This window comes from Centrocercus urophasianus, unplaced genomic scaffold (genome assembly GCF_019232065.1).
Source record: "Centrocercus urophasianus isolate 14NV4802_14NV808 unplaced genomic scaffold, USGS_Curo_1.0 seq_11, whole genome shotgun sequence".
Classification (NCBI taxonomy): Eukaryota; Metazoa; Chordata; class Aves; order Galliformes; family Phasianidae; genus Centrocercus; species Centrocercus urophasianus.
Genome location: NW_024884253.1, coordinates 37,718,606 through 37,743,955, shown reverse-complemented (window position 1 = coordinate 37,743,955; position 25,350 = coordinate 37,718,606). Strand labels below are relative to the sequence as shown.

Here is a 25,350-nt window from a genome sequence, read left to right as displayed (position 1 = left end):
AGTAACTCAAAAGAAATCCTTTAACCACATCCCTGTCATTAAAAGCTCCATTTTCTTCTTTATTACTTACAAAGATAACTCTCACATCTTTTCTACAAAATCAAATGGGCTGGAAACGGTCTTTTTCTGTAGAAAATGTTCTGGGAGAGCTCCAGAATTTAATTCAGAAAATCTACACAGAGGCTTGGCAGAGTGTTCACCGTGTTTCAGAATATGAAGTATGGTGGAAAAGGTGCTGCAATCTTTTCTTTATGACCTTTGCTAGCAGTGTGATTAAGGACTTGTTTTAACATGGAATGGAAAGATTTTTGGAAAAAAAAAAAAAAGAAAACTATTTCATATCTGAATATGTAACAGAAATAAGCTCTAAAGCAAATTTCAATCTTATCCCAAACAGAAGACTGTCAGGGTCTCCAACTCAACTGGAAAAAAATATTCATACTATGAAATACAACTTCACTTAAGAACGTAGGTACCAGTTTCTAGTAAATTACTAGATACCATTTGTCACTTTAAGGAAATGGGAGATATCCATGGCCAGTCCAAACAGTATACTGCTAAGAAATACATCTGTTTCCCCATATGCAAAGTAATTTTTTTTTTTAAGCTTAAGGTTAGCAAGGCTAAGTTGTGGGTAAATAAATAGAGAAGGATTCATAGTTCATGAATTAAAATAACTATCAGCATACTCCCTATTCTTCTTTAGGCACTGACTTCAGTGTTAAAAATGATGACTTGAGTATTTTCAGTAGCTAAGCAGAATTGAAGTTTCACACTTGACAAAAATACAAGTGCAAGTTAAAGGGTCTCAGAATATTCTGGATGCTTTATTAGGATAATTACATTTTTGGCTTGTAACTTAGAAATACTTCTTATCAGAAAAGTGACAGACAATAGCATTGACTTTTATATGCTGTATCCATATTCTGAAAATTGAAGAAACCTCCAAAATGCTAACTTCAAGAAACAATTCCCAAAATTAACCTCTAAGTTAGCTAGCACTCCTTATATACAACCATATATACAATCCTGTAAACTGACTTTCAATCTACTCTACTTGAAAAACCTGAGCCACGGTGCCACTGGAATTTACTCCTATCACATCAAGTACGAATAGTCTGTTCTCTTTGGGAAGAGGTCTCTCTAACCTTATTCATTGTTTACATAAGAAAACTTAAATTGATTTAACTCTGAAAGATTATCAGATCATCAATTTTCCATTGCATTAAAAACATATTCACAGATTTTAACAAGTTTAACATTCGTGATTTTTTTTAATTTTTAAGGTAGTTAAAACATGTGTTACACACTTACCAATCTTTGATTTAATCTCTTATTCTCCTCTTCTTTCAACTGCAAAGTCTGAGAGAAAAACTTACCAGATTAGTTAATTAATACAACTTTCACAGTATAAACATCTTAAATAGTGTTAATATGACCAGAGACAGAACTCTTGCGCAGTGCACATACTATAGTTTTAAAATAGAATCAAAATATAATTCAAAGACCTATACAAAATTTGAAGGACAGTAATCACCCCTGCTACACCAAGTGCTAAACTATGTTAATCTGCAGTTTTTCTCCTTAACTTGAAAAACATTTTACAGATAGAACAGCAACAGAAAATTAACTTATTACTATTTGTAGCTGCCAGATACAAACCATGATAAATCATCTGAAAACAGATGACAGAATCAAACATGCAAGTGCTAATAGTTAGAAACACACAGTAACTTGCATTATATGGTTCAATATTCAATTTCTCCTGCTAATCTCAGACTTCAAGGGAACCTACAACCTGAAAGCTAAGAACTGAAATTTGGTGAACGGAAGGTGAAGTGGAAGCAGGGGCATCTAGGTATAAACTTAAAATCTCAGCCTGCACATTAATTAAATACTTAATGTAAGGGCACAACCATAAATTCAGAATAATGATAACATAAAACATTCAAAACAGGTGTTATCTTGCTTCTTAAGAAAGCAAAATTGTCAAGGCTATAATGCATTCCAGTCAGAACTAAAATATCTGTTTCTCAAAGATACAAGTAAACCAAACTTCTTTCCTGACCAATTGGTTCAGATGCTTTGATTTGAAAAAGTTGTGGGTCTTTCTTCCCCACCCGGTGAAGAATTCCCTAGATTAAGGACCTGTCACTTACAAAAGTATTACACCTGATGCATTTGTATGGAAGTTCACATGAATAAGGTGAATTGAGTAGTCCTAGTATAAATAGAGTGCACTAATACCCATTTTGAATGGCTTCAGTTACACTGAAATTAGTACAACCAAAAAACCAAGTATGCTATATTGCATCAGAGTACATAACCAATATATTTACAATAATTAGCTGCAACATTTAATCTCACAATCTACTCACTCTTTCTAACAACATGATCCTCTGTTTTTCTTCAGACATGTGGATATTTTCACTAAAATAGAAAGAAGACAATAGGTATGTTAGAAGTAATTTCCCCCCCCTCCTCCACACACACACACACAAAATGTTTCTTCTTCTTTCCTCTTCTCTCACTCACAGGTGAATGCCATCATTCTGCTAGCAGAATGGAATTCACAGAATACTTTGGATCCTAGCATTCTATCTTATGTAGACAAGGCATATATTCAGGAAAAGAAAGGATCAGGAAAGTAGCAAATAAGAGGGAGGAGAAAAACAAAAACACAGTGCAGAAAGGTACCTTAAGAATCAGGACTGACAGAATCTTATTAAGTAGCTTTCATTTTCAACCCAGTGACTTTTCAGCCATTGATAGATAACTTACAAAGTTGCATAGAGTCATTTCTGCGTATTTCACATTATTTTCAAAATGTTAGTATGAACTACAGATCTAAGGCCTTTGGCAGCTAACCTCTGATACTGCAGTTTGGCTTCACAATGCTGTATTTCCCTAATCTTGTCAGCTTAAATGCTCTGTGCTTTGGGAATTCCAGGTAGAGGAAGACCAATATGAATACTGTGTTGCTAACTGTGCATATCTCTGTCCATCTGCAAGATAAAAAGCAGGTGGACACAAGATAACGCTAACAACTTAATTAGAAGTTCCCTAGGAACCCAGAGTAATTCCTTTTACATTTAAATTGTATTTTGAAAGGCAGGTTACTAGGGAAGAGCCATTACCTTGTGAAGCCCAACTTGATTTGGTTGAGAAAGGAAAACAGACATGTTTTTGAACTGACAGTGCATTCATCTAGTCTGACAAGACATGCTATAAAACCAAGCAAAATATTAGGTAGAATTAAAAGATAAGACATTTTTGTTATTATTTTGTATTATGCTTTTAAACTGTTTATTGTCCTCACTTGAAAAAAAGTCCTAATGGATCAATTGGAACAGACCTTCATGCTGAATTTCAGCCCTTCTTCCCATTCATACCAAAGTGTTCTGACCCTGACCCTCCAAAGGAACTGCTACCTCTGTAGCTTCTCTAACACAGTTTGGAGGCCATATGGAGCTCAGGGCTGTCCACAGAGCAGCTCAGAGACACAGTCCCAAACCTGCCATCTTCCTTCCTCGAAGAATGTTCCATGACAACAAAAACATGTCTGAACTGGGCAAGGGAAGGCCTGAGAATTGCCCTGGTTGTCACTAGCAGGATTCTGCAGGGTCCCATTTTTGAACTAGCTGCCTGTAATGTTTTCCATGAACGATTCCAACAAAGATCTGGAAGTTATATCAAGTACATTTGGACAATGATAAACTGGAAAGAGCGTTGACTGCCTTGAATGAGGAGAGGCCTTGGACCAAGATCTTGATAAATTTGAAGGTGGTCACCATTAGCATGAAGATGACTAAGTGCTGGATTCTGCACCTGGGATGGGGCAGACTATGGACAAGGTTCTGAAGAGCAGCCCCAGAAAAGGGATCTGGGGGTACTGGTTGGCAGCAAGTTGACTGCAAGTTGTCAGCAGAGCTCCCTGGCAACCAAGAGGGCCAATGTACGCTGGGGTACACTAGGCCCAGCACTGCCAGCCAGGTGAGGGGAGAGGTTTTGCATAGCCTCACCTCAGTTGCCGTGAGCAGTTTGCTTGCCATAGTATAAGGACATAAAACTACTACAGAGCATCCAGAGGAGGACTACAAGATGGGGAATCATTTAGAGGGCAAGAATAAAGCTCTCCAGACCATTAGTACAGTACCAGCAAGTAAGGAACATAAAGGACAAATAAGTACAGAATATAGTGAAGCTGATCACTGCAATAGAACTTCATGGAGTTCCCTCTGATGTCTTAAATCAGTTCAATATTTCAAACATAGCCATGGTTAGCTATCTGTTGACTAGCCTCTGCAAACTGTGATAAACAGTGAAACGTGAGCAATATTTACTAAAAGCTATTTCAATCCGTTGTAATACCAGTGTACAACAGAACCACTCAAAGAATCAATTTTATGTACTTAAAAGTAAACCTTTCATGCAATTTGCTTGCCCTCAGTATTTCTCCTTAAGTATGAATTTAAAATATCACAGAGTTATTCTTTCCTAGTCCTATTACTACCTTCTAATAAGTGTCTTAACACTGATGATTCAGAGGTTATACAAATTAAGAGATGCTGAATATCTGTCTTCTTCTCCAATAAAACAAAACATCAACCCACGAAGGCCACTCAGTCTCATGCTTTTCTTTTTCTTAATTTGGAGTATTTGGCTTAATTTTATTAAGCACTTCCCACTCACTATGAAGCATAATTACGCTTGTTTATGTGACTGCTGTAGATAGCAACCACAAATTTCTGTTTTATATGAAAATCAGCCACTGTTCAAAAGATATGCTAATAACATACAACCATCTATCTCACCCTAGGACCCTATTATAATTGCTCTTCTCCCACTTTCCTTATTTTTCACATACGTAAACATATTTCTTCACCTTTTAATCAAGTTTCACCTTGAAGCTGCCTACTTCTAAGTTATGAAAACCGACCATTTCTGATAATTGTGATGTCCCAATTGTGTGCGTACTATAGAAAGAATAATTTTAGCAAGAATGTCAAAGGCAGAAGGAGTGTTACATGATCTCATCTGTACTCCAGAACGTCCAACAGCACACATCTAAAAGAGTATGCTCTATTTCTACTACAATGCCCCATACTTACTGCACAGCCATCATACTGGTTTCCATGGTAGAGTCCATCCTTCCTTCAAGTGCAATGTCAGAAGCCAATCTCTCTGTATCAGTGGGAACATCAGCTGCACAGGCTCCACAAGCTTCTGAAGTTGCTGCTAAGTAGGTTGACGGAGAAAGATTACTACTTCTCAGCTTATTGACTTCTTCTTCAAGCTTTTTCTTTTCCTCAAGTAAACGAGCTCGATCTTCAGAAAGTGTTTCAATCAAATCTGTGACACAAGTAAATAAAAATTCCTGTAATAATAGAAGTACTACGGAGTAAAGCCGAAGAAGCAAACGGAATTATCCTTTTGGAAAAGACACAAATTTCTGCAGAAGTTAGCTTACCCTTATCTTTTTCTTGCTGCTCTGTTAGCATTTTTAATTTGTCACTAAGATCATTAATTATATTTTCTTTCTTCATTTTTTCTCTTGCTAGAACAGTGTTAAAGTTGGTCTGAAAACAGAAAGAAGTACTACTGAAATACAAAATGTACATTATAAATGGAATGCAAACAACGTAACTAAAACAAAGGAAGTACAAGAGATATTACATGTGTTTTTCTAGATTATAATTAAACAAGGAAATAAGCTTGTTTGCATACTCCTTTGAACAAACTGTTGGATATTTTATTTTGAGGATTCTCTGAAACAGCCTCTTTCTTTTTCCTCTCAAATTTTCTCTCATATCCCATCAGTTTCATGTCCATAACACGTCATACAATTTTAAACAATCATTAAAAGAATATGGACTTTCAAACACATTTTATATTCCAATTTATGTATTAGTTGCATGTTTTTTTAAATTAAAAAGCTGTTTTGGGGATTAAATGGGCCACTACGACAAAGCTACACCGCATCAAGATATATAATACAAAAGACAAATGTAATTATTAATAGAACAATATACTAAAATCTGCATTAAAATAGCTTTCAAGTTATGCAGTAATTCCTCACTGAAGAATTCATTAATGCAGAAGTTACACAGGAATCACTGTGAATTCTCTTGAATTATTTAATATAAAGAAGAGCACTACATGCTTCTGTATCAGTCTGACAAGTCTTTTTACTTCTTGAATCTTTCTACTAAACATTATGCACTCACCATTACAACCTTTTGTGGTTACTGCGACGAAACAGGCAAAAACCTATTTACAACTGTCTCTGAAGAGGACACTTTAAGCTACAATTTCACTTCTTCAGGGAATTTAAGAGCCAGGCATGATCTTGACTAGCTTTAGATTCTCTATGCCCATAAACATGCCTATTCATCCGTCTTAAACCATAAGCTACTTGGACAAGTATAAGCTTTACATAGTGCATAGCAGATTCTGGTAAACGTGTGCGTAAGAAAACCAACACAATACGCCAAAAGTGTTAAGTAACATCTCAAAGGGACAAAAATTACAAGAGTGTGAAGTTAAATATCCAGAATATTCAGCATTCAGCAGCAACAGTTTTGTGAATCTTTAGCACTGACTGATTCAGGCGTGTTTGCTTTTTAATAGATTGTGTACTTCATCAGAATCTGCTGTCAACACTTCTGAGCCTTTCCTAGCGCACTCTTCACCACACATGAAGATTACTGCATGAGGAAAATGGCATATCAAGACCAACTCTGATAGAAAAATAAATATTACAGTTGTCTATGTAATCTATAAAATATTCCTACTAGATTAACTACAGAAGGCTCTCTCCAGTATTCATGTCTGCACTTCAAAACTTTCAGAACTTCTTCTGTCTTTATAATTGCCTGTGATATTCGGCTCTCTGCACCAAGTAATTTGCAGCATTCATTTCACCAAGCCGGTTGATTACTCACTGTCTCTTTGTCCTTATTTGATCCTGCTATAGTTAAAGTGTAAGTACTTAAAACAGAAAATCCTTTCTTAGTATTTAAATGCAACAAAGCTGTAGATAATAGCTGTTACTTGGAGATTCAACTTTAGAAGTGAATGTTCACCTACAAAATTTGAGATTCAATGTTTAAAGAAAAAATGAGCCAGTAAAGATACTGCAATAAGTAATTCAGTGCAGCAATAATTAATCCAGTATAGTGTGAGTTTGTATTGAGGTGAGGAGTACAGAGAAATGTTTAATCTGAGTTAGAAAGAAGAAAAACATCTGTATTGAACCTAAAACACCATCCACCCAGGCTAATAAAGTCTAAAAGGCACTAAGAAGCATTCCAAATCAATTAGTATTTTTAAGCATTAAATTTGTGTTGCCCAAAAATAATACCATTAACTTAAACTATACTTAAGTGACATCCTTCTGAAGTTCAGAAAATTAACAGGTAAAACTTAGAGTACTAACATAACAATGCAAGCAAAACTATCAAATAAAAAATGAATCTGGATCACTCACTTCACAAACAGTTAAGCAAAAAAAGTCATAAGCATGTTGAATTCCATTGGTGTACTACATCCTGACTCTAGACAATACCATAATGCAAATTCAGAATGCACAAGTGAGTGTTACAATAGCAAAAAAAGAAAAAAAAGAAAAAAAAAGGAAAAAAAAAAAAAAGAAAAAAAGTCTATAACTTACAAACAGGAAAAGAACACATCCTTCTCAGGAGAGGAAGAGTAATGAAGAGTCAGTTTTACCTGCTGTTCTGCAGTTAGAGATGTTCTAATGTTCTGCACTTCTTCATTCTTTCTTCTTTCTTGTTCTTCAAGCTGCTCCAAGAATTTCATTTTTTCTTCCTGAAGCTTTTCTTGAAGTTCAGCAACCAAGCTTGATTCAGCAGATGATTCAGTGGGAGGACTTAAAAGAAAACGTTTAGGTTTTAAATTCATCATATATATAAGTCCCAGACTATATGAAATATGAAAGTAAGCACACAAGTCAGAAGTTAGTTGTGAGGCTCTACTGTATTCAGATTAAGTCATTACTACTCTTCAATTTTATTTTTAAAACACATGCACCTCACCAAATTCTTATTCTTGATCATTCTGTTTTCTAGTGACCATCAGTGTGCCAATACTGTTAAAATCTGCTTGAGGGGGAAGACATGTTTTCACTATTTGAATAGACGGAATGCAAAGCAGAAGATCAAGAAACAATGACAGATCAACTCCCTGTAGATTTCTACTGTGTCAAAATGTAATACCTCCAAAACTCTTACAAAAATAAGCAATTCAACAATAAGGAATCCAGATGTAAAAGAACTCTGTGGGTTGCAGAATCTAGAGATCAGCAATAGTGATCAGAAGGAAAAGCATTAATTGTCACTCAAGCATGAAGAATAAGAACCTTAAGTGGCTCTTGAAGCAGGTAATCTTAAATGGATAAAATATTTTCTAATAATTGATTTCAAAGCACTACCTATCCACTTCTGTGGTCTGGTATGAGTTATCATGAAGCATCACTTTATAAAGTACTGGGACAGACAAATCCCTTCACTGAGCAACTTTTGTTAAAATCTGCACTATTTAAAATTCTCATTCTTCTCTTTTGTGCTGATTGAACTTCAAGTTATTTATAAATAAAGTCTAGCCATGAAAGTGTGTGTGTGACAAGTATTATGACCAATATGATACAGTTTCTCTATATGGAGAAGCTTCACCACTAATTGTGGTCTTATGGAACTGGCTGGAAAATACCAAGGCTGGAAGATACCAACTTCTAACTTAATTTACAAAGCAGTCCTATCATAATTTTTTTTTTTTTTTTTTTTTTCTCCCCAAGTATTATAAATCAAGTTAATCAAGCTGCTTAATGACAATCATTACAAACATTGTATCATTCAACTAATCTCCATCAATCTTAGTTGAGCACAGTACACACTATGTACGTAAGATCACATAGAAGAATTACAAATGGGTTATAGTTCTATTACCTCTCCTAATCCTGATAACTTCCAGGCACTTTATAACCAAAACACACATTATCATATATTGGTAATGCACAGGTAACACTCAAGTTCAAAAATGAAACTCCTGATAGCAGCAAAATATTCAGAAATTTAACAACTTAAGTTATCACCAGTGCCTTCTGGAACATTAATGTAACAGTGATCTTGCAGAAAAGAACATTTATGTGACAAGCAAAAGTTTCTTTCTAACATTACAAATTAACTTCTAAGCAACAATTCAGCGAGGATAACAAGTCAACTGGAGTTACACAACTTAAGGCTTTAGGAAGTCAAAAAAACCCAACCAAGCAGCTAGACAGTGACTTTGAAATATTAAGACAGATCTACATAACATATGCCCTCTGGAGATGAAACACATGCTAGAAAGGAAAAAACATAACAGCAGATGAAAGGCATAAAGCGAAGCCTTAGAAGGCAATACATATTATAACGTTGTACTTCAAAAATAAAAACTACCTGACAGAACTCATAACTACTAATGCTTCATCAGACGGAAGCAGACAACATTTCTTTGAAATACATTGGTATCAGTCTTATCCAGTTTGTATAGAAATACACAGAGCTTTGCTCAGTTGTTAAAATTTAAATGCAGGTGGTGGTTTTGTTGTTGCTGTTTTTTGTTTGTTTTTAAGTCTGATGACATAGCTACATCTCTTCCCTACCGAGTCACATTTTTGATCTTCTACAAGCACTAATACAAAGAAAAGGTTTAAATACAGCATTTGATGCTTCCCTCTCCTCATTCTACCACATCTTATTAAATTTAGAGAATATTTTAAGAAAGAGGTCTTAACTGTAACTCAATCACTGAATCTGAATTCAAGAAGTATATCACTATTTCAACCTTTTCTGCACAGAGATACATAAAATGTCAACACTGATACAACATCAATGACAGATATTTAGCATAGCAAAATCCTGAGGCAATGGGGATGATCTGGATATTTCAAGAGAAGTGGATGCTTACATTCCTCTTTGCACCACAGAAGTGAATTGCGTGTACACTAGATCACAGGATTCTTTTTATAGCCCCTCCCTCCATTCAATTTAGAAAGAAAATACACCATTACGCTGACATTTAAAAATTAAATGCTAACTCAAATTTGTGTTCATGTTCTGCACTGTTCTTTTAATATCCATTCTATCACTTTTTCTATTTCAAATACTCAATATACTGTAATACCCAGAACAAAAAAAAACTTAAGATATTGTACTAACAAGATTTAACCTTGGAGTTCTGAGACAATCCAAAAACATTAATGACAAATTTGAGCACTTCAAATTAGAATACTGTTTCTAGGCCACAGCCACGGAGAAAAATTCTAATATTTCCATTACACAATATCACAGTCTGCTCTGCTGACAGCATTATGAACTAGCAGACAGCTTAGAAACAGGAAGTCTGGAAGCATAACTTGGCATTTATGGGAAGGAATTTTTTTCCCAAATTGGAAAAATATTGCAGAAATTAACAATGAAGAACAGTCATCCTACGACGCTCTTTAAAATGATGTTGCCCAAGTGTGTTTTGTTATAAAGCTCAAACTGAAGACCTTTATATATGTAACTATAGCAGTTAAAACCAGCTGAAGTTCAGGTGGCTGTGGGACTGCCCTCAGCTGTTCATATATTCTCATGCAGTTTTTCATGGCAACATCAGCACCTCCATAAGCATATCGTCAATCAGTATAAGAACGTTATCAACCCAAAAGTTAGGAACCACATGGTGTCACAGTACTAGAGCCAGAGCAAAGGATGCAACAGGAGAAGTAGGCTAAGATCATCAAAAATTGAATTTCAGGCAATTGTAATAATATTCCTTAGCATAGCATCACAAAACTGAAAACCTTACTTCTTGTCTGAAAATAATACGTAAAAGACATCTGGCAAACTTTGTGACTAACTGCACAGAGGAATGTCACTACCTACAAAATGAAAGTAACTTGAATAAAAAAACATAAATACTATTACAAATATATAGAAGTTTTACTTAATTCGGTGTATTCATGCTGCAATATGCAGTAATTACTTTAGAATACAAAGATAGCACAGCAACTTAATCCTTACAGTACCTCTGATTTACTTGCATCTCAAGTTGTTGTATTTTTTCCAAAAGCCCTTTTTCAACAGCTTCCTTTTGCAATTCAAATTCTTTACAAGCAGTTTGTACGGCATCTTCTTTTTCAGAATTGAGTTTCTGAATCAGCAACTGCTTGTCTTGCTCTTGGTTAGATACTAACAGATCTTTCTCTTCCTTAAGCCTATGGATGATAGCTTCATATTTTTCCTGCTGCTCACAAAGTGCCATTTTTTCTGTTTTTTCCTTTTCTAGGGCATTCTTTTCCAACTCTAACTTACACTGCAGTTCTGTTATTTGATCTGAAAGTCTTTTTTCTGCTTCAGAAGTTTTCTGATGCAAAACTGTTACTTTGTTTAGTTCAGTTCTAAGCAAATTTGATTCTTCTTCATATCTGTCTACCAGCTCGGAAATGCATTGATCTTTCTCAATTGTCATTAAAGTTCTTAGTTCTGATAAGCCCACTTGATATTCATCACTGCTAACTTGTATCTTACTGTTTAATTTCTCTATCTCTTTTTTTAAGCTTTCAGTTTCCTTATCAATCTGAGATTTTAAGGTCTCTTGCTGCTGGTTTCTGCTTTCTTCCAAGAGAAGCTTCATTTCATCAGTTTCTGCTTCTTTCAGGGCAAGTTCAACTTCTAATTTACACCTCAAATCAGACAGATCTGAAACTTTGAGTTTTAACTCTTCTACCTGCTGTTGTTTCTCTTGCACAATTGCTGCATGAGATTCCTGCATTTGTTCAAGTCTATGCTGGTTTTCTTTTTTTAATTGATCTAAACTGTCCTTGTGCTCAGCAAGCACCTTCTCAAATTCCTGTAAATGCCTGGCCTGAAGGTTGTTTTCCAGTTCTTTTAAATGGCTTTGTTCTAAACTCTGGAGTTCTGCCCTCAGGAGTTGTAGTTTTTCATCATTTTCAACATGAAGTTTTTTCAAGTCTTCGAGTACTATCTCACGTGACTGTCTCAGTTTCTTAATTTCAGAATTCTGTGTCTCCATTTGGCATTCCAATTCATGTAGCTTCTGATCTTTTTCATTCTGAAGGGAAACTACAGCTTCCTTTTCATTTTTCACCATCGCAAATTCATTGTTCTTATTCTGAAGTACTTCTTCAAGGCCTAACAAGTCACCTTTTAACTTTACAATCTTTTTTTTGCTTTCCTCATCATCCTCCAGTAATTTATTAATTTTGGTTTCATATTCACTTTTCAGAGACTGCAGTTCTTTTTGATGTTTATCTTTTAGTGTTTTTTCAAGTGAAAGTTTTACCTTTTCAATAGTATTTACTATTTCTAATGAAGTGCATTTTAAAGAATTAGAAAAGTCACACTGTTCTTTTTGTACAAGTGTTCTAAAGTGGCAAAGATCTTCTTTTATACCTCTTAGACGTACTTTTGAATCTTGAGCAATTACCTTACACTTCTCCACGCAAACACTACGAGAAGCATTTTCTACTGAAATGTCCCTTACGCAAGAACCAGTGTCTTGCATACGTCTACTATCTATTGCATTGATAACTGAAGAATAAAGAGATTCCACCATCATTTCAGGACTCTGTGGATCACTTATAGCGTTAGGAGAGACTGGATTTTCTTCTATAACAAATTCATTTACTGCTGACATAAAGTCAGATTCTGGACTTTCTGCTAATGAATCCAAGTCCAATGATCCTTGCTTAAGAGCTTGCTCCAGGTTCGGGTGGGCAATAGTTTCAAAATCAAATGTATGAGCATCAATGCTGTCTGGTGACAATTCTTCTAGTGGAGCAGGGGGACACACAGGAGGACACAGGGGACCCTGAAGACTGAGCGATGGAGGAGTTCTGGAAGAGGTAGCAATTGTGGTTCCTGTTGTACTTTCCATCCTTGGTGTAGTAGCAGACTGTGGTGATGTTTGACTATTGGAAGCCTGCAAGTTAAAAAAATGCAGAACAAATATTTAAGGCGATAGGTAAAAGTCCTGGCAAATGTTTGAAACTGATTAAAAATTATCAGGCAAAAGTAAAATGAACAAGTCAGTCTTATCTGTAAGGATGAAAAATAAATAACTTAAAAATTCAACTAAAAATAGCAGAAATTGCAAATGGTACTTTTCTGAAAATTACTGGAAAACTGCACACATACCTAATTACCAAGAGCCCATTTATATAGAAATTCTACAATAATCCCATACAATTGTATTTGAAAGGAGTCAAATGTAAGTTTGGATGATAACAAAAAAACTGAAGCAATCATAAACAGACATTCTTTGTTTACTGACAAACAAAATTGTTTTTCCTAATAATTTTGTTAGTTAAATTACTTTTTTTTGCTTATACAGCTTTATAAACCAGGGTAATTCAGTCACTGATAACGAATATTAAATTAAGAAGGTTTACCACAAATTTTAGTATAACAAAATTGTTGCCTTGTTCAGATCTAAGGATATCACACTTTGAGTAGATTTATTTTTCCATGTTGCTTCCAACACTACTAATTTCTGTCATTTTGCCTAGGGACACTGGAACAAAACCCAGACCTGATTCTGGAGCTCCAGATCATTCAGTCTTCAAATGAATGACTATGGTTTATACGGAATAACTATCTGTAATCTTGCTTGTGTCTCTTTTCCAAAGAACATGTGCTGACTCTCATGCTGTCTTTAGTCATCACAAATGAATACACGTCATAAGAGACAACTTAAAGAGCAACGTTCCTTTTGGTAAAGGTATTAATAGTCCATATTTCAACACCTGCCTTGGGATCAAATTGCTTTTTAACTACAGAAATTTAGAGAGGAACATGTTGAAAGATACGGTATATGGTGATAAATGGACTCAAATCATATGCTTTAAGCAACAAGCATTTAACATTGATAAACCAGAGCTTCAATTGTAATAAAGGCTAGCATCAGAGATGTCATAAACAAAAAACACTTCAGGGAGTGAATATTATAAGGTTCTACATGCAAAGCAAAGATGGTATCAATTCCAGTGTGGTCCTGCAGGAGTACCAAGAAGGTAGAGAATAACTATAATAGCACAAAGAGTAAAAAACACAACTCTGCACTGTGTGGAGCAATAGTCTGTAGGGAGTTTGTTTAAAAATTGTGGTTGAAAAAATTCCACGCTCTGCAATGGCTGTTGTGAGCTGGGTCTGTAGTTGCATTACTAGATTACAGCATCATGAAGAATAAAGCCTCACATTTCGAGGAATTGAAACTAGATGGAAGACAGTTGACTGTTGCCTATTCCCCTGAAAACCTAATGTCTGCCATTTACAGCCTATAGGCACCAATCAACGTATATCTCATATGCTGTTATTCCCATGATAATGAAGGAGTTCAGAGGAAGAAAAGAAAAATAGGAAGCATAGAGAATAGTAGAGCTAATTTAAGTTCTGCAGTGTTGCTGGGTTACACATATTGCCCTGGTTATGTTACTAGGTAAACTCATGGACAAGGAATTGGGCAATTCTTTTAAGGATTACAAACAGTGCTGAATTTTGAACTCAACTAGAACAAGCTGTAGATTCATAATCTCATTTGAAAAACCAGCTTCTCTTACAAGAGCAATTTTTAATACCACAGGATTGAAAGTGTTAATTACCTGGTACCTATGAAGATGACACCTTAATCATCTTATCTCAGTCCTATAGGCACCTTAACTTTCTCTTAGATATCTTAAGACTAATCGCTGATCCGATTAAACTCTATCAGAAAAATGAAAGGGCACAGCAATCTCTTTGGTGTGAGGCCATTAAACAGAATAAGCAGAAAGCACTAAAAGCACATTTCAAAGTTAACAAATTATTTAAAGACCAATGTTGTTCATTTCTGTTTACTATGATGTAATATTAGAAGAAACTCACCAGACAACGACACATTTCATCGTTAGCATTCCATGAACTTAAAAGCTGTCATAATAAGATTTAAGGAGACACAAAACACACTAACATCTCCAAAACAGTATTGGAATCCCTCTCTGACTTGTTCTTTGCTCACCTGGCTGCACTCACAGCTTTCCTCTCCTGCCCAAAGCAAATGCATGAAGACCATCCTCCTGCATCAGCAAGAAGAGCTAAACTCCGAATCAGACAACTCAACTGCTGCATTAACAACATGCATGAGAAAAACTTGATGAACCAGGCTTCTACTGCCACTTGTTTTTAATAGAAAGCTGAGGTTATAGAACCACAAAATGACTTAGGTTGGAAGTCACCTTAAAAATCAACTAGTTCCTATCCCCAGTGTCTGATGGGCCTCCCTGGGCAAATACTGTGGGCTACACAGGCAAAATTCAGTGCCCACTGAGTCATCAGCAAGCTGGGAAGATCTTACAGTTCACAAACAACTTGCAGGAGCGTGAAGATGAAGTCATTTTCAGGACTATTATTAAATATTGATTCATCTTGCTAGTTATGTAGTGTAAATTCCCAGCAACATTAAGGATAAGAAAATGATACTTCATATTCTTTCAGTAATTCTAAGCAAAAGCACAAAGATATGCAAAAATAGTGTATATATATACATATATAAAACTAAAAAAAAAAAAAAAAAAAGACACTTCTAGACTGTTTGCAAACCAAAGCAACACAGAGAATAGACCTAATGTCTTTCATTAGTTGATAACAACAACACAAAGAAAATCATTTCAATAGGCCTATTTGCTTCAGTACAAAAAAAGTGTTCAAATGAATCATCAAAATCACAGACAGAAATAGGCGCTTTCAAGATGACATCATGAGTGTTCCAGCTCTGATTGTGCAATGTAATTTACTCTATGGATAGAGACAATTACCCAAATCTGTCTGGGCATTTGACATTTCTGAGTCAGCCAAGAATCCAAAATGGTCAAAGCACAGCAAAAGAAAAGTGTGGAAAGAACAGATTCTCCTGACTTAGCAAGCATCTTTTTTGTGAAGCCATAAGCTAATAAAAATGTCTCAGATAAACAAGTCTGAATCAATTTCTAGATGGATTTTCGGAATACTAAAAATGATTAAGGTGGAATAAGTAAGGCAACTTTTCTTTTTCTTGTTCCAATGTTATGTATTTTGAATTAAAGTTACTGTTTTGACTGATTTCACGTTTTCCTTACACTGTAAGCTTTTGTGAATAATAAATTCCCTAGAAAATGTGTCACTAAGAAATTTCAGGATGCTTTCAGCTGGAAGTGGACATTTACATATCATAGTGTGATCTGATGAATGAATATGTTCAGAAAACTCACAGCTGCCACCATTCTTAGCCATTTCATTGTCTAATACAGCGAAAAGGCCCTAAAATACTTATTCATAACAGTTGCTCATAAAGAAATCAATTCTCATTAAGAAAGAAGTGACACACTTTCTTACACTTCAGATCAAAAAGAAGCCCAGATCTCATATTCTACATAGAATTATAAGGTTGGAAAGGACCTGCAAGATCATCTAGTCCAACTGTGCTCCCATTACCATCGCTACCACAAGCACTAAACCATCTCTCATAGCTCCTCATCCAGACACCTCTTGAACACTGCCAGGAACGGCGACTCCAACAGCTCCCTGGGCAGCCATTCCAGTGCCTGACCACCCTCTGAGAGAAAAAGTTCTTCCTTATGTAACCTATCTAACCTAAACCTCCTCTGGTACAACTTGTGGCCATTTCCTCGGGTCCTGTTTGTTCCATGGCAAAGAGGCCAAACCACTCCTTATCACAGCCTCCCTTCAGGAAGTTGTACAGTGCAATGAGGTCTCCCCTGAGCCTCCTCTTCTCCAGACTAAACAATCCCAGTTCCCTCAGCTGCTCCTCATAGGACTTGTGCTCCAGACCCCTCACCAGTTTCATTGCCCTTCTCTGGACACGTTCCAGGGCCTCAATGTCTTTCCTGTAGCAAGGGGCACAAAACTGAACACAATACTCAAGGTGCGGCCTCACCAGCACTGAGTAAGAGGGATGATCACTTCCCTGCTCCTGATGGCCACACTAATTCCTGATTTCTAATTGTTTCTAATTAGAAAAAATTTCTAATGCAGGCCAGAATGCTGTTGGCCCTCTTGGCCACCTGGGCACACTGTCAGCTCATGTTCAGCCGAGCATCAACCAACACCCCCAGATCCCTTTCCTCTTCACAGTCATCCAACCACTCATCCCCAAGCCTATAGCACTGCATGGGGTTGTTGTGGTCAAAGTGCAAGACCCAGCACTTGGCCTTGTTGAACCTCACCCCATTCATCTCAGCCCAGTGATCCAGCTTATTTAGATCCCTCAGAAGGGTCTCCCTACCCTCAGGCAGATCAGCACCACCTCCCAACTTGGTGTTATCTGCAAACTTATTGAGCGTTACTCACTCAATCCCCTCATCTGGGTCATCAGTAAAGATATTAAACAAGATGGGCCCCAATACCAACCCCTGGGGGACACCACTTGAATAAGGTCACTAGCTGCACTTAACTCCATTAACCAATACTCATCGGGCATGGCCCTCTAGCCAGTCCCTTACCCAAAGAATGAATCAAAGACTTACAGTAAATCTCATGTTCAAGTTTCAGAGGGGTAAAAAGACAGAGGACTTCACACATCTGCTTTAAGCAGGAATTATCTCATTCAAAATTTCACATGCACATGACTTTGAGTACAAAATAAAAATAATAACAGTAACAGCCCCTTCAATGTATATACAATAAACTTAACTAGGACCATGGCGTTGTGAAGCGAGTTGCACAAGGTTAGTACTAGACAGCATGAAAATCCATCTGAACACTCACATTGAAGGTTATAACACGGAATCCTGCAAAATATTCAACTGCAGGAGAAGGCCAATCTGAAGCACTAAACTTTACATAAAATGTTAAACACTGCTTAAGTCCCCAGAATAGGTTACAATTAGAAGCTAAAAGGATCCTATTTGGTGTACAATGACTGTTAGAGGCAGAATGTGTAGAAGCAACCTAAAGTGACTGATAGGCTACTCTTTCTAGGGGAAGAATCTGCTTGATAGGTGGAGGAAGAGGAGGAAAAGGTAGGGGTTTTTTTTGTCTGTTTGTTTTGTTTTTGTTTTGTTTTTAAGCTATCTGTTCCCTGTAAACTCAAAGGACTGCATGTAACACTTCCCCAGAAAGCAGGACTGCAACCAGCAGTTTTCAGATTAATGGCTACAACCAGTTATGGGGTCCCTGAATTCTCCCTTATCTTTCTGGGGCAGAAAGACTTAAACACTGAAAACATCCAAAGAAGTAACAAGCTTATAGAATCACAGAATCACTCAGGTTGGAAAAGACCTCAAAGACCATCAAGTCCAACCACAACCTAACCATACTACCTTAACAGCCCTCCTCTGAATCATGTCCCTGAGCACCACATCCAAACCCATCCAGGGATGGTGACTCAACCACCTCCCTGGGGAGCCTATTCCAGTGCTTAACAACCCTTTCTGGAAACAAGTTTTTCCTGATATCCAACCCAAACTTACCCTGGTGCAACTTGAGGCCATTTCCCCTTGTCCTGTCACCTGCCACCAGTGAGAAGCGACCAACCCCGGTCTCACTGTAAGCACTTTTCAGATATTGGAAGATAGCAACAAGGTCTCCCCACAGCTTCCTTCTCCCCAGACTGAACATCCCCAGTTCCTTCAGTCTCTCCTCATAGGGCATACTCTCCAAGCCCTTCACAAGCATTGTTGCCCTTCTTTTTACCTGTCCAGCACCTCAGTGTCCCTTCTGTACTGAAGTGCCTAAAACTGAGTATTTTTATATCTATGTTTGAAAAATACAAGCGAGACAAAATACATACATTCAAAGAGGATCATAAAAATAGCAGAAAAATATGATCAGAATAATTCCACTGGACTATAATTTATTCTATTAATTTTACAAATTCTGTGGAATACAAGCATCTGATGTGTTGAAGGCATTTCATACCTTTAGACTATTTTCTAAATAGACTTACTTTACTTATTATGAAGTAAATTACTACTGTAAAGTTGTGTGATCAACTAATCTTCACATCTGGAAAAACAAAGTACCTTCCTGAAGCAGATAAAACAACATTATGAAAATACACAGCTCTTTTTGAATAGAATATTCTATTTTTTTGGTTAAGAAAAATAAAAAGCATACCTTTTGTTCATTCAGCAGGTCAGTAATGGTTTGTGACATTTCATCCAAACTCTGTGCTGCTTTTACCAGGTTATGTAAAGCACGTACATGCTGGTGAAGAGGTTCAAAGTCACAAAGTATTGGAACCCTTAAAAACAACACAGGATATGTTTTTGGCACATTGTTACATCTAATATTCAAATGATTGATTTTTTTAATGTAGACATTCCAGCGAAACAAAGCTTCCCTCTAAATGAAGTTTATATTTTTTTCATTTCAAGTATTTAGCATAGAAAATCCACACAAGTACCTTTTATTTGTGCTTTAAATTAAGAACTTCAGAGCTCTTAAGGACCACATAATGATAAAAATAATGGGGAAGTACTGCATCAAGGTCTTTCCTTTCAAGACATACCAGAAGAGAACTGATGGTGATCAAATCTGTAACTGAAGCACCTATAATTGCAAATGGCTCAATTATTCTCCTCAGTTGGATCCTCTCCAATCCAGCTCCTACTTTGAAGCAGCAATTAATTCTATATTATTCTATTTAATTTAGGTTACCTATCACTGAAAAGACTGAACAACACATTGTGATCACATTGCAAGTGTTGAAAAGTTACAGGTTTCCTAAACCTTTGAAAAAGTAACATTTCATTTTTCTTGAGAGCCTGTACTTCTAGAATATTTAATTTGTCTGGAATTGCTCCACTGAATTAATGAAACAGCAGTTCATTTAGACTAACAATACGACAAAAGCAGATAATGTTTCAGTGTATTTTGCATTCTTTAGTCAAAATATATGGCATGTGGTATGTAGTATTATTTTTATGGAATTAATATTTCAGCAACTAGGTAAACTTAGAACCTCAGAAACTTTTCACTGAAGCACTGTATGAAAATGGAGGCATAATTTTAATCCTGAAGCTCCAGGAATTAGCAGCGATAGAGAAGAATCCCACTGCTCATCCTCAGCTTGCTTGCTTGCCAATTGTTTTCTTTGGGATGTTCAATTAAAGCACTGAAGAGACCACTGCTATAAAGTTTGTTCTGAAGCTCAATGTGTATAAAGATGTGCAAAAGCTAGGCCTGTTCAAGTTACAAGTCCTCTGCCTTCATCAACATTACCACCAAATGCAAGTCTGAACCCAGAAGCCAAGGTGAACACAACATAATCCCACCTCTATTGCCATCAAGTGGAAAGCTGTGTCACTACATCAGTCACGAACAGCTCTGTTACTGAATATTCTCTAACAGCACAACAAAATTCTTACTAGACTCAGAGAGCTTCCTAGACAGTCATAAAATTCTCACAAATCCCAAAATCATGATGTCAATATCGGCAATATATAAAACTATAGTTTACATTTTATCTTTAGAATCCCTGAGAAGCAAGTCTAACACTGTAACAAGAGAAATTAGAAGGGTTTATCAGCAAAATCATGATTGATAGCAAATTCACTGTCAAGTAGGCTAAGCTCACTACACCTGTTGTTAATACCAGCAGATATAGCACCAGGAGGATCAGCAGGACTTTAGAATCAAAAATAATACCAATACAACATAAAGATGAAAAATGCAGAATTTCAACGCTGCATGCCAGTAACAGGTTTCAGGCTGATACTGTTGGCAAACCTAACAAATGACACAGAGCATCTCCACGCGGACTTATCTTATTTTCTGTGGGATTTTGGCCTTAAAGCTGGAAAATGGAACTACAGCTCTAACAGAACAATAGTCCACATGTATAGCATCTCATTGTGGTGATACAGAGAAAGATCTCTTCTGACATAGGATCTTACACACCATACTTGTTCTTGCCTATTTCTTGCTTGCTAACTTGCTTAACATTATCTTATTTCTACAGGTTTAAAATACATGAATTTGAAAGCTTATTATCCATCACAGCAATGCCCAACATTAATTACACCTTAGTAGAGAATACATAGGACATAGGTGCTCAGGTCATTTTAACTTGAGTACATGAAGCATACAAAGAACATACCTGTCGTATGTCAGCTAAAAGCATCACTTAAGAACGACACCAGTTTACAGAATATCACTGTCTGTTCCTTACATAAAAGATATCAGAGAGGGAGAGGGGGTCTGAATGAGGAGTGAGCAGGACAGAAAGGGAAGCCACTTCCATATCACAGAGAGGTTAAAAAGGTGATTTACCTGAGTAACGGCTGAACTTCTGAAGGACAAAAAGACTGCAAAAATTGCAAGTCACTTAATGAGATATCTGGAAGCTCACTGTCAAATCTGCGAGGTTTTCTTGTCTGTATCAAGAAGAAATTAATTCATACATTGTTGATGATGATAACAAGATAACTAAAGGATTCAAAAGGAGTCTAATTCATAACAGATAAGTTAAACTATGATTTCTCTCATCAAAGACTTAATTCTCCTTTTAAACAAGCACATCTGGCCATACCCTCACAACCCTAAAGAATAAATATATAAACTCAAATTTATCGTTACCCACAGCGCCTCTGGCAGCAGCACTTTCTCCCTATTATTAAGCTTACTAAAGTTATTAAACAGACCACTAATGTTAAGGGATAAGAGATGACTCTGAAACTTAAGACTAACTTAATACACAAATACAGTCCAGTGTTTAAAATACTAAAAAAAAAAAAAAAAAAAGTCAGCAATATTAGAATCAGAATATTTTACTTTAATTAAGTAATCTGTGAGAAATTAAATAGGCAACGCTCAATTACAAAAAAAAATTCTGTTCCACTCCTCCAGTAATCACAGGAAAAAAGGAAAACACTTGTTTTTACCAAATGATTAATTTTAGGTCTATATTATTCAGAATATTGGATTAAATAAACAATTATTCCTCCTGGCCTTTGTTTTCCGAGCATCAATAAAAAACAACTTTTAAAATCAGTTCTACAGATGACTCCTTAAAAAGAAATAACAAACTGATACATACTTTCCCACCACAATACAAGTTGGTAAACAGTGTTAATATAGGTCCCTTTTAATAGCAAAAAGTACACTGTCTAGCTATCTCATCTGTCAGGGCAATGTGACAGGTATACAACATGAATTACGCCTCATTTAAATTACTAAGTGCTGTTCAGAAAAATGAAAGAAACAACAAAAAGATACTAAGTACATACACAAAAGGATGGAGGCCAGGAATCAAGTCCTCTGAACAAGCGATTCCTTAGAAAAGACTTCCCTGGGCAAAGAAAAAATGGTTATTTAAAAGGAATAAATGCAACATACAAACAGTGCCTCAACAAAAAACAATTGAGCTATAGTAGTTCAACAGTTGAACTAAATTTGAAGTTATTCCAAACATACTTTTTCTTAACACAAAGTGGTGACAGAACCTCATGTAAAATCCGCCATAAAAGCAGAGGCTTGAATGGTGTGATGAATTCTATTTGCTTACTGTTCACCTTTTCAAAAGCCTCAGCTAATTCTTCCAAGTTGCTTCTTTGAAATCTTGCTAACTTCCTTTCCAAACATTTGATAACCTTTTACTCAATTCTCTTATTTAAAGAAAAAAACCTCTGGTCAAGTGTTCTAGATGTGCAACTTCAGCTTTTTATTCATTTTTTAAACGAATTACAGAGGATGCTGCACCAATGCTCAAATACTCAGTAATGATTTCAAAAGGATTCCTTTAAAGGAATTGTAAAGCTTGCAGAACGTTCAAGCAGAAACTGCATTCAAGTGTAATAACATTTTTTCTTTCAGGAGCATTAAACTAATGAGAACATTCACAGTATTTTTGATAAAACTATATGGAAAAGCATAATCATACGCATATTTTAACTAAAACATAACGGAAGTATTTTATCAACTTCTGAAGAGAAATGTCATACTAAGCCACGGATCACAGAACAGGAAGTACTTACTGAACAGTTTACCAAAAGATTCTCTTTTTGCCCTTTCAGCTTCATATAGGTGTTTCCCATCATTTATTAAAGCACCTGCCCACTGTGAAATGGGAAATACATAGTTAGTTGTTAATTCATGCAGTGACACAAAGGTTTGAACCTGACATCTTGTTTACTTACCTCCCTGTAGTGTTTTATGAACATTTTTCTCCTCACAACCTCAACGACAGCTAAACAGTACATCTGAGGAACAGTACTGAGAGCCTCTACAACCTTGACCCTCTCTAAGAGTTCTGTCACAAGACGAAGCAATGCTTGCAGTTTCTCTCCATCTTGGTCAGCATGAAGCATTACAAAACAACACCACCTACAAAAGTAGGTTATACATTAGAAGATAACAACTTAGTCATCTCTTATGCATTTTAATTTCATTGAAACTAGCAGCATCTTTGGATCAAGTGAACAACTACATCATTTTACGTGGGACAACAGCATTCTATCTGGAAGTACCAAATAATTTAGAATTCACTAATTGTCTTCTCCATTAATTTCTCAAATAAGGAAGTCTCGAAAGTGCTCCATAATTAACACTTAGTAGAGTTAAGGTACTGTTTTTAATAAGCAAGTCTGAGCATACGTAACTTCATAGTAAATGATAACGAAGTTTTATCCAGAAGAACTTAAAAAGAAGCTGCTATGCCTAGAAGAGACTAGTCTGTTTATAAGTCTTAAAAATATTTACAGAAAAGCATTAGTAAGAAATATTGAATGTGTGGATACTGTCTAACAGATAAGATAGACTGCCATCTACTCATTCATTACAAATATCTCTAACATCTAAAGCCACTCTTAACATACAAATTCCTATATTGAAAATCTGAACATTTATTCCATGGCCAACACAATTTTCAATCAGTCAGCAAAATAATTAAATCACAGTTTAACTACTGAAACAGTGCTAAAATTGAGAGACCGAAGAGAAACATTATAGTGATTTTTTTTACACCAAAGAAGTCATTTTTAACTGTTAACTTTCTCACAGCAATGAGTAGCAAGAAAGAAGGAGAAGGCATTACACGAATCCAACAAGCATCCAGTGGAAGCACAAAAATGAAGTATTTTCTCTATACCACTGTTATAATGCTCCTTGAAAAAGCCAGGAGCTTGTGAATTCAAAAAAGAATTAATGGAAGAAATCTCCACCAGCAATTAAATACAAGTGAACTATTTCTGTAAGTAAATACTCTTAGACAAAAAGATTCCTTCTCACTAGATTCCCATTATGGTCATCTGCTACATACTGCTACTGAAGACAGACAAGCTAGAAGAATATTTGGTTTGACCCAGAATACAATACTTTGCTTTTCCTTTTGAAAATCTTCAATATTCCATGAAATCTATTTTTCTTGCATTCACTCTCCTTGCTACATTAGCTTTTTCCTCCCAAGAGGATGCCAGCCTTTTCCTCTAATAATTCACTAGTTTGGTGCATAGCTACATAAATACTTTAACATACAGGAAATTACAATGATATTTACAGCAAGCTATTTTCTAGGTACTAACTCCCATTACTTGTGAAAAATGGTGCCAAAAGAAAAAAGCCATCTTTTCAGTAAGTTAAAGGCTGCTGTATAGACAAACTCCTATTCTGATCCACCAATAAGTAATTCTTAGTAATAAAGACATAATAGGATCACAGAATGGCCAGGGTTGGAAGAGACCTCAAGGATCATGAATCTCCAAACCCCCTGCCACATGCAGGGCCACCAACCTCCCATTTAATACTAGACCAGGATGCCCAAGGCCCCATTCAATCTGGCCTTAAACACATCTAGGGATGAGGCATCCACAACCTCTCTGGGCAGCCTGTTCCAGCACCTCACCACTCTCATAGTAAAGATCTTCGTCACTAGTGCACTGCTAATTTATTTTTTCCTGTATCTTGAAACTACCTCTTCTATACAAACTGTAATTTTGCCATGAAGAAAAAATTCTCCTTGATAGATATCTAATCCAGTGTGCAAGTCTACGGTTCTGTGAATACGGCTATAGAGTCCAAATCCTGTCTCTCCATGCAGGAACACCCAAACCATACATGTGAGAGCACTGTCCAAACTCTCCTTGAATTCTGGCAGCCTGGGGCTGTGATCGACATCCCTGAGGAACCTGTTCTGTGTCCACAGCCCTCCATAGGAAACCCTGTTCCTAACCCCCTGCTGCCCCTCCCCTGACACAGCTCCATGCCATTCCCTCGGGCCCAGTCGCTGTCACAGAGAGCAGAGCTCAGGGCTGCCCTCCGCTCCCTGTAAGGAGCTGCAGCAGCCATGAGGGCTCCCCTTATCTCTCCTGCT

The 25,350-nt window shown here is 36.4% G+C and overlaps 1 protein-coding gene across 4 annotated transcripts in view; it reads right to left on the bottom strand.

Annotated features, from left to right (window-relative positions):
• Positions 1-25,350, bottom strand: part of RB1CC1 (RB1 inducible coiled-coil 1) — a 70,725-nt gene that overhangs the window by 8,754 nt on the left and 36,621 nt on the right. For all 4 annotated transcript variants that reach the window (XM_042837148.1, XM_042837140.1, XM_042837155.1 and 1 more), the window contains 11 exons: positions 23,180-23,366; positions 23,018-23,099; positions 22,271-22,332; positions 21,315-21,418; positions 19,158-19,284; positions 11,075-12,990; positions 7,732-7,891; positions 5,471-5,579; positions 5,112-5,352; positions 2,379-2,430; positions 1,315-1,362 (listed from right to left, as the gene is read on the bottom strand). In XM_042837148.1, coding sequence (XP_042693082.1) covers positions 1,315-1,362; positions 2,379-2,430; positions 5,112-5,352; positions 5,471-5,579; positions 7,732-7,891; positions 11,075-12,990; positions 19,158-19,284; positions 21,315-21,418; positions 22,271-22,332; positions 23,018-23,099; positions 23,180-23,366 — 3,088 coding nt within the window. The remainder of the gene's footprint in view (positions 1-1,314; positions 1,363-2,378; positions 2,431-5,111; positions 5,353-5,470; positions 5,580-7,731; positions 7,892-11,074; positions 12,991-19,157; positions 19,285-21,314; positions 21,419-22,270; positions 22,333-23,017; positions 23,100-23,179; positions 23,367-25,350) is intronic.